General features: G+C 47.1%; 5 protein-coding genes across 5 annotated transcripts; 3 read left to right on the forward strand and 2 right to left on the reverse strand.

Moving 5' to 3' along the window:
* Positions 1-23: 23 nt before the first annotated feature.
* FPSE_02308 (uncharacterized protein) lies at positions 24-2,705 on the reverse strand (the record flags this gene model as incomplete). The annotated part of the gene is made up of 5 exons (XM_009255427.1): positions 24-906; positions 1,178-1,857; positions 1,902-1,982; positions 2,032-2,500; positions 2,548-2,705. The coding sequence occupies 5 exons, from the start codon at positions 2,703-2,705 to the stop codon at positions 24-26; spliced, it is 2,271 nt and encodes a 756-aa protein (XP_009253702.1).
* A 773-nt stretch (positions 2,706-3,478) lies between these two features.
* On the forward strand, positions 3,479-4,650 carry FPSE_02307 (uncharacterized protein; the record flags this gene model as incomplete). The annotated part of the gene is made up of 3 exons (XM_009255426.1): positions 3,479-3,640; positions 3,692-3,869; positions 3,917-4,650. The coding sequence occupies 3 exons, from the start codon at positions 3,479-3,481 to the stop codon at positions 4,648-4,650; spliced, it is 1,074 nt and encodes a 357-aa protein (XP_009253701.1).
* Positions 4,651-5,081: 431 nt separating this feature from the next.
* FPSE_02306 (uncharacterized protein) lies at positions 5,082-6,236 on the forward strand (the record flags this gene model as incomplete). Its single annotated transcript, XM_009255425.1, has 3 exons — positions 5,082-5,227; positions 5,272-5,999; positions 6,055-6,236. 3 exons carry the CDS (start codon positions 5,082-5,084, stop codon positions 6,234-6,236), a joined length of 1,056 nt encoding a protein of 351 aa, XP_009253700.1.
* A 39-nt stretch (positions 6,237-6,275) lies between these two features.
* FPSE_02305 (uncharacterized protein) lies at positions 6,276-7,668 on the reverse strand (the record flags this gene model as incomplete). Its single annotated transcript, XM_009255424.1, has 2 exons — positions 6,276-7,504; positions 7,554-7,668. 2 exons carry the CDS (start codon positions 7,666-7,668, stop codon positions 6,276-6,278), a joined length of 1,344 nt encoding a protein of 447 aa, XP_009253699.1.
* An 839-nt stretch (positions 7,669-8,507) lies between these two features.
* FPSE_02304 (uncharacterized protein) lies at positions 8,508-8,878 on the forward strand (the record flags this gene model as incomplete). The annotated part of the gene is made up of 2 exons (XM_009255423.1): positions 8,508-8,742; positions 8,793-8,878. 2 exons carry the CDS (start codon positions 8,508-8,510, stop codon positions 8,876-8,878), a joined length of 321 nt encoding a protein of 106 aa, XP_009253698.1.
* Between the last annotated feature and the right edge of the window lie 623 nt (positions 8,879-9,501).

Below are 9,501 nucleotides of genomic sequence, written 5' to 3' on the forward strand. Positions count from 1 at the left end.
CTCGCTTTTCATATTATACAAGCTCAAAACGAGTCTACCGACAGCGCAACCTGCCCACCGCTCTGTATGACAACATCGTCAAAATTCTGTTCTCCATTCCCAGCCCCTATTATTCCAGAGAATATATCTTCCATGCTGACTTCATCCGCCTGGCCCAGGTTATCAGGTGGTGAACCAAGCAACTCATAAGGCCAAAAAGGTACACCTCCAAAATCATTAAAATGTGACGAGTCCAATAACGGCATATCGCTAAAGTCTAACGGTGGAATATTCGTAATCTCGCACAGCGCAGCTGTTAGATCAACCGGAAATGACTGTTTGTTGTTGAAGAAGGATTCTTGGTCGACCATGATGGCGTCTTGGGCCTGGACATGATCTTGCACATCGGCTGACAAGATACCGCTTTGGGTTGTAAGGTTGTCCGGTATGAGATCTTTGTTCATTGCAGAAAAGCGTTGCCTCGAATCGTCGTCCATCGGTAATATGGGATTTTGTTGTGATCTAGCAAAAGCACGACCAGCTTTTCTCAACGACGGCGGAAAGTCGCACTCATCCGGCAATCGGCCATTGCTGATACTCATATCGAGAGTCATAACAAGCCTGAGGTAGTAACTCGGTCTGTTCTTCAACATATCCAAGTAACTGCTCGGTGATGAATCGTCGTCTGTCGTGAAAGGTGCAGGTGACTTTTGCTGCGCGAGTTCCACAACATGGCGAATAGCGCGCATGACCCAGTCTGTGATGTAGTACTTGTTCTTGTAGCTCTTCATTTGTTTCACCAGATTATCGACGTGTTGTTGTTTTCGCGTTAGAATGGCGCCTTCTTGGGATATGGACTTTTGTTTCGGGCGAAGAAGTTCGACGTCGATCATTTGGAGGGCTAGAGGAAAGGCGGTACATCCGATGCTGACAATGTTAGTAAATGAGTAAATATGGGGTGGGACTGACGTACGCTGTCATGGGAAGCCATCGAGATAGGCCCAGACGGTCGAATTCGAGGAGACATTCTGTCACGCGCGATGCCGAACCTTGAAGGTCTTCGCTTTGTCGTCGGAGTTGACCTTCTGATTGAGATGGTGGTAATAGACTGGATCGGAGGATATTGTAGTGGCAGACCGAAAGCCGAGCAGAGCTGTACCTGTTAGTCTATATCAGAAGTCGTGAAGCAGTGACTCACTGATAATACATCTCGATGAGATTCTTGAACAAGATAATAGACTCAGTCTGTGACCCATCTTCGGTCATCCTCTCTTCTAGAGTTGCTTTAGTCTCACTCCAAGCATTATACCACCTCCTCAGTTCAATCTGACACAGACTCGCATCCTTGGCCACTTCCATTCTCCCTGAAAGCATCCACGATGGATTATTATAGAGAACAGAAACAACCCCCAAAACATCTGTAAGCACAACACAAAGATCCACCAACTTTGCCAAAAGCTCCGCATGTAGTGTTTTTGTGGTTGAATCATAAACATCAGAGTTATACAACTCATCGCAAAGATCCGCACTTCCAAGCACCGAACACCCTGAGAAACTGAAATTGGCGGGTGTGATTTTTATGTTTTGTCTCGAAGTAAGCGGTAGTAATCTATCGCAGATGATGCAGCACCACCATAATCGTTTAAGCGTGTTGCGTGCTTTTTGCACCTTGGCGACTTCTGTATCGCGGCTCGGGCGGAGGGAAGAGTAGCAGTGGGCTTTGGCGACGCGGGCGTAGGATATGGCGATGCCGAGCCAGATTGAACCCAGCGGTTTGTTGCCTGCGATGCAACGTGGGATGAGATGGGTGTGGGCGAGAAGTAAGGATGCTTGGGCTATAGCGATGCATGATTTTTCGCAGCTAAAGTCGTAGAGGAGCTAGAATTGTTAGTTGACGTCTAAGAATACGGTGAAGAGTATACCTTTGCTCGTCGGTAAAATGCAAGTTTGGCTTGATGAACATCTGGAAAGCCCAGCATTTTAATCGTTTCAGCAGAGACAAACTATCACACGTCAGTTCACTTCCCAATGTAACCGAAACGGTAATCTTACTCCCGAGGAAATAAACAAGACCCCCTGCAAGACGAGCATGGGCATCTGATATTCCACATCCGAATCTACCGAGTTATACGAAAGCCAAAAGTCCTTCTCATTTAAGATCGGAAGCATCGGATGCACATGCAAAAAATACTGCCTCAGGAAATCATCCAGCGCAGCTCGTTGTGGGACGATAAAACAGCCTTGGCTGACGAGAAATGCGAGGTCTTGCGGGAGAAGGTCTTTGGTGTCGGGGACTTGGAGAAACGCGTAGTCGGGATGACATGGCTGGCCTGATAGAGTAGCGACATTTTGAGAAGCGGATGAGTCGGGAAAGGATGAAGACGACGCGATTGATGCGGGAGGTGGTATTGTTGTTGGTGTGATCGGTAGAGGTTGTTGGAATGAGGGTTCGATGGGTTTGTTTGTGTCTGTTGGTCGGGGAGGTAAAGGTCCGTTCGGTCGCAATTGAGGAGTTGATGATCTGGACGATGAGTTTACTGATCGTAGGATATGGACTGAGATACTCACACTATTCCATGTCGTCGCTTAAACGTACAGACCTTGTCGTTATGTCTACAATTGACACAAGGATCAGTCGGATTCTCAATGATGCATCGCACTTTGCGCGCGCGACAAAGATTACAAGCCCTCGAGACTCGTTTGCGTGTAGTTTTTGTCGGTTGCATTGTGTCAGATAGGCCTAGATACTCGTTCCTCGTTGAGAATGATGTTAGGGTTAGGTTGGACAGAAACCATGTCTGGAAAACACAAAAAGAAGCGGTACGTCAGTCAGTTCCGAAGTGAATTGCCGATGTCATCCCCACAGATCGAAGATGGTTCTCCGCAAAATGCAGGCGACGCTAGAGATGGAAGAGGTTTGGGTAAGAGAAAAGTCCTGGGGCAGAAGACGCTACAGGGTGGTCAGAGAGGAATTAGCTGAAGCGAGGGGACCTATCACGTTGGAGGAATGGTCATGAAGTTTGCCGAGATATAGCTGTTGCTTCTAGTCTGATATAATCAGCTATTGAGGCTCAATGATTGGAGGTGCAGGTCAATGATGTGTATCTACTTACTACGTTCAGCCCTGCTCCTGTGCATCACGATGGAGTTACGTGACATTACTCTTTAGATTACGCGACAGACGAAAAGACGTGTTTCAACGCCCGGAAATAAATCAGCCTCATGCAGAAATCCACATCTGCAGTGTTGTAATACTACCCTGGATCAAGACACAGATTCACCTATCACTTCACTGCATACCACCCAGGCCAACCATCGGATGCAAGTCAGCAGCGGGGTAGAGGACAATCAACAAAATGATGACATTGAGACTTTTTTGTCCGTCTATCACGCCATCTGTATCTCTCTGTGCGTCTCAGATCATTCAACCACTGAGTACATAAGATAAGGAAGCTTGCATCTCATTTCGCACTCTTCATTTTCAGTCATACCGATCGAAATGTCTTCCCAACTTCCCGCACACCTGAAAGCCTCCCTCGAGGCTTCCAAATGCGAATATCGCAACTTGGGAAAATCCGGTCTTCGTATTTCAGTTCCCATATTTGGATGTATGAGCTTCGGCGATAAGAGAACTCTTCCCTGGGTCATTGGCGAAGAAGAGGTACAATACCTCGGCCGTCGACCGACACCTCTGCTAACTACGCATCAATAGGCACTTGATCTTCTCAAAGCGGCTTATGATGGCGGTCTCAACACCTGGGACACCGCCAACACGTACAGTAATGGTGTTTCGGAAGAAATCATTGGCAAGGCTTTAAAGAAGTTTAATATTCCGCGCCACAAGGTTCTCATTTTAAGTAAATGTCGCTGGGCGGTTGGTGAAGAGCCAAGTAAATACCTCGACCAAATCTTTTATCTTGTACTTACAATATCTCAGATGCGCGCCATATCAATTACAAAGCCGAATTCGAAGCCTCAAAAGACTACCAAAACCAATACGGTCTCTCCCGCGCCGCAATCTTCAACCAAGTCAATGCATCCCTCAAGCGTCTCGACACCGACTACATCGATCTACTGCAAATTCATCGCTACGACGAATTAACTCCCCTTGAGGAAACCATGAAGGCGCTTCATGATCTGGTTCAATCGGGTAAAGTCCGATACATCGGTGCAAGCAGCATGTGGGCGACACAATTTGCGCGAATGCAGTTTGTCGCTGAGAAGAATGGCTGGACGCAGTTTATTAGTATGCAGAACCATTACAACCTTTTGTATCGTGAGGAAGAGCGCGAGATGATCCGGTACTGTAATGATACAGGCGTGGGCATTATTCCTTGGGCGCCATTGTGTCGAGGTCATCTCGCTCGCCCGCCAACTCAGTTTGGGTCCACGGACCGAAGCAAGGATGAAAAGGCGAGCTCAGGCGAGCTGTCACCTGTTGATAACAAGATCATTGGGAGGGTTGTGGAAATTGCAGAGAAGCATGAATGGCCTATGGCACATGTAGCGTTGGCGTGGATTAACCAGAGGGTTACGAGTCCGATTATCGGATTTAGCAGTGTTGAGAGGATTGAACAGGCTATTGGTGCGAGGGGAAAGATTTTGTCGGAGGAGGAGGTCAAGTATCTGGAAGAGTTGTATGAGGCCAAGCCCATTGCTGGACATACTTAGCCAAGCGACAGTGCTCATGCTTTTGTTAAGAAGAGTAATCTTTATACACTATTTTTAACCATTCCAATTTATCGAGAGATTATCCAATCGATGGATTGACAATTGATCTGACATCTTCGGCAGATGTGTCGGCTAGTGGTAGTCTAGCATCTCGGATCGGTACATCGACTCGGCAAGCGGGTCGCAAAAGAACATGGACCTGAGCATTCCAGACGAAAGTATTGGTGTAGTCTTGGGCTATATGCAGGCCAAGAGTGATCTGATATTTATGTCAGCCATTAAACCAGCACCGGTTTTAATGCAACCCATCCGCCAAAACCCACTAACCTGCCAGACGATCAGCACTCTAGTCCACACCTACAGCGCTTCTTAAACCCGCCAACGCCCGGCATAAGCGAAAGTGACCACTAACGTTACTATCAAACCACAAAATGAGCATTTCCATTCCCTCAGTCCAGAAAGCAGCCCTCATCGATAACCCTGGCGACGAGGCGCGAATCATCATTCGATCAGATATATCAGTACAAAACCCTGGCGAAAATGAGATTTTGATCAAGCTGGTCTGTACAGGTGTTTGGTAAGTAAGACCCAGCAAAGTATGCTTATGCTGATCTGTCCCAGTGGCTCAGAAATCCGTGCACTTTCAGGATGGGGTCCCTACAATCCCATCGTCGGCCATGAAGGCGTAGGAACAGTTGTCAAACTCGGTCAAGACGTGAAACCGAACCTTCTAAACAAAAGAGTCGGCGTAAAATGGCTCTACAGCGCCTGCGGAGAATGCACAATTTGTACGCGAGGTTATCACAACAATTGTCCGAAACAGCTCAACACTGGGAAACACGTCCCTGGCTCGTTGCAGGAGTACATGATTGTGGATGCTAGATATGTAACCGAGATTCCGGACGCTGTTTCTAGCGAGGTAGCTGCACCGTTGCTTTGTGCGGGATTAACCATGGCCGGGGCTGTGTCCAAACTTGAAGGGTATGCTGAGAAGGGAGATTGGGTCGTGATTTTGGGTTCGGGGGGCGGTCTGGGTCATTTGGGAGTGCAAATTGCTGCGCGATTGAATGGTCTTCGAGTGATTGCCGTAGACACCGGAGAACCAAGGCGAAAGTTGAGCTTGGAAAGCGGTGCTGAGCACTTTATCGACTTTGTCAGCGAGATTGTCGAACAGAGGGTCAAGGAAATAACTGGAGAGGGAGCAGCAGCCGTTTTGGTCGTTACTGGGTCTCAAGAGGCTTTCATCCAATCTCCGAATTTGGTGAGGAATATGGGTATCATTGTCACGATTGGGTTGCCTAGGAATGACTTTAATATTCCTCTCTCTGCTTCCCTTTGTTCGGCGCGATGTAAGTATCCCCCACATGATTTATTGTGTTCAATGATAGCTAACGTTTCTCCCAGCCCTTACTGTCACTGGTGTTGCAGTTGGCACAGAAACACAAATGGAGGAGCTTCTGCAACACGCATTGGCAGGCACCATAGTTCCAGACATAACGGTCCTCGACTTTGAACAAGTCGGAAATGTAATCAGGGATCTCCAAGACCAGACAATCACAGGAAGGGTGGTTCTCAAAATACCATAAAAACATTACAAAAGATTTATCCTACATATCCATTCCTCCTCAGTTGTTGAAAACCTTGTCGTTGATAGCAATCACCAGAGGAAGATACTCCCTGTTGTTGAGGTAATCGATATAAACAACATTCGGAAAAGCCTTGTCACTAATCTCAGGCAAAAGTTGCGTGAAAAGCTCCTTGTTGCACTCCCTAGCAAGAAACTTGATCGGCTTGATCGAATCACCCACTTTATCAGCCAAGCTTCTGACGCTTCCAGCCCACGCGGGCACCTGCTGCGTCAAAGTCCAAGAGAGCAAAAAGAGTCGCTTATCCTTGGATGACATGTGGTCCTTCATCTTTTCGATTTGATCCTTGACCATGTACTCGGTTTCATCTTTGTTGGAGTATTCGTTTCGAACATTGAACTGGGAAGATTTGTAGAAGCCCTTGTTTGCGTAGTCGCCTAGACTCATGCTGCCCCATTCTTCGATGATGCATACAACTGCTGCTTTTCCGTTGCCGATAAAGTCGTCGAGTTTGAGAGAGCCGAGGTTGTTGGCTTTGGACTTGTCTTCTAGGATGTAGAGATGCTCTAGCTTGAGAAGCTCCTCCATGAGAGAGTGCCATTCTTCCTTGTTGAACTCGCGCCAATCTTCAACGTCGCTTTGAAGAGAGTGGGAGAAATTGATGATGATCAGTTCCGCATTGTTCTTTGTGAACTTGTTCACACCCTCGATAATGCTGGGGATAGATTCTCCTCGAGCGCCGACCTTGCCGGTGTAGTGACCTGTGCACCACTTTTTCTTGTAGAGCTGAGGTCGAATGTCAAAGTACCGCGCACCCAGCTCAAGCTGGCCATGGATATCCTCCGACTGACACAAAACATACGGGTCGATCGGACTAACAGGGACAAGCGAATGGCTAGTAGTCGACATTCCAGAGTCGTGAGTTCCCATCAAGCAAAGCTGTGAAAGAGGACGTTTACCCAATGTTCCTATGCACTGCTGCATCCAGTCCATGGGCGGGTTGGTCGTGTGAAACTCATCCTCTGAGCCAGACAGAACAAAGCTAATGCATTCGTCATGTCGCCAGCCAAGTTGAATCTCAGAACCGCGAGAGTTACCGACTGCGTCGAGATTGTCCAGTTTGGCCCAGAGTCTTTCATCGTCGTCGCGGACGTGGATGGTGAAGCTGCATTTTGTGCCTTCAAGGGTGTACTTGACCGAACCGCTTGTGTCGGATCGTTTTTTGAAAGCTCCTTGATTGAACTCGACGTAAATTCTGGGGACCTTTCCTATAAATTGTTAAACAGAAAATTGTTGAAGGTGGGGGGTTGGTCTTACCAGCTTCAATGACATCCGGAAAGTCCCATGCTTTCATCTGATAGCTGTTCTGGTCTGATCGCTTCCAACGGTACGGCGTACCGTTTACGAGAACAAGAAAACCACCGTCACCCATTTTCTACGACTCTTGACGAAAATAGTTATTTGTTATCGGTTGTTCTTGTTCCACAATTGATGGAGAGAGGAGGAATCCCGCGACATGCTGTGCATCTGGTCTGATTGCGAAGCTTGCACAGCCTCACAAGCCGAGACTAAACTCATTTCGTCCAGGGTCTGGTATGGAGCTGAAAGTGATGGTAGCTTGGTCGAATCATAGATGACCTTGTGAAGGAAAACCCCGCTCCAAGGCTTGAGATCCTGGTTAGTTTAGAGTGTAGCCGCTGGATTTTGAATGGTCGGCTAGGGTTTTCCTCCGCATGTTCAATTTCTAAACCGTGTTAGGCATACTGAATATTCGCACGTGCTGTGTTTTGAGGAGATACTTTCACCTTGCTGAGGAGTCGGCCAGCACTAGCCTTTTCGAGCGACGCCAAGGCCTAGTCCAATACTACAACTAAGCGGAGACTAGGCAATTTCGAACAAAGGTTCCTTTTATCTCTCCTCGTTGTAAAGAAGGCTACGTAATTGCGGATGGGGTTTTCCCAGACCACAATGTACTTTGAGCAACGCTAGCTTAAAAATCCCTAGAGCCGTTTAGCTATTTACTGTTCGGTCTATGACGAATATTTACGTCAACATTTACTCGCAACAGTCATATATTGCGAGGCCTTTCTTTCTCAATAATGTTTCTAGGACGTCTGACACGATATGAAACACAAATCCCTAAACTGGACTTCTGGATCACCAAGAACAACCAGCTTCATATTCACTGAATAAGGTCGGCAAAGCGACTTTAAGCTCTAAGCATCGATAAAGAGCACATCTTCAAAAGCCTAAGAAACATATCCTCTTAACATGACTAAAAAGACCTCCTCAAAAGCAAAGACAATAACTGGTACCGATGTCACAGAGACATTGACTGGTATCAAGGAGAACAAGCCAATATCAAGTGGTACCAGTTGCAGCATCAACCAACCTTCCGAGACCATTAGGAATCTCATACGTTACTGGCTAACTGAAGAAGAAGCCAGTGATATACTTTTACAATTCCGCAAGGTCTGCATTCCAAACCATCAACTCCTATGGAGCGGTATGCTACGGGCAACGGCTCAGAAATGGGCTGATACCCATGGTTTCCAGACACTGACAACCTCACTGGGACCGCTTTTGCGATCCGACGATCCAGACTGCTGTTGTTGTCGGAAGACCAGGGAGAGTCGAAGTAATTATATTCATGGTGCCTCTATTATTTTTGCTTGGTTCATTTCGCAGGGTGATTTAGTGACTGTGCTTTCGCAACCTCCGCCGCAGCGTTTTCATCCTACAGGACGGTCGTTTTATCAATTGTTCGAGGAGCCTATTGTCAAGGGAATGTTGGGAAATCGGCCTGTGACAAAGATTATGGTGGCCCATCCAACTATCAAATCAGCTCTTGACTTTACGTATGAGATGTGGCCTCATGACGAGCTTTCTCTTTGGACTAATAGTTTTGGGATGGAGGATATCGTGATTTATTGGCGCAAAGTCAAAACGGCAAAAAATGCTACAAAGGTAAATATGCACTCTTTGCGACGCTGAGCCACTTGCGTATGGCTATTGTCTACTAATTTACAGATAGCTATTAGCTAAAGCCCGTATGCCTGTACCGTCGGCATCAGCAGCTAAGAGCGACGTTGTGAAGAGTTGTGGTAGTTTGGCAATAAGCGATTTAAATGACTTGAAGAGCTCCGAAAGTTTGGCGACAAACGAAACAGACGATATGAAGAGCTCCGAAAGTTTGGCGACAAACGAAACAGACGATATGAAGAGCTCCGAAAGTTTGGCGATAAACGAAACAGACGATATGAAG

Source organism: Fusarium pseudograminearum, chromosome 2 (assembly GCF_000303195.2).
Source record: "Fusarium pseudograminearum CS3096 chromosome 2, whole genome shotgun sequence".
Classification (NCBI taxonomy): domain Eukaryota; kingdom Fungi; phylum Ascomycota; class Sordariomycetes; order Hypocreales; family Nectriaceae; genus Fusarium; species Fusarium pseudograminearum.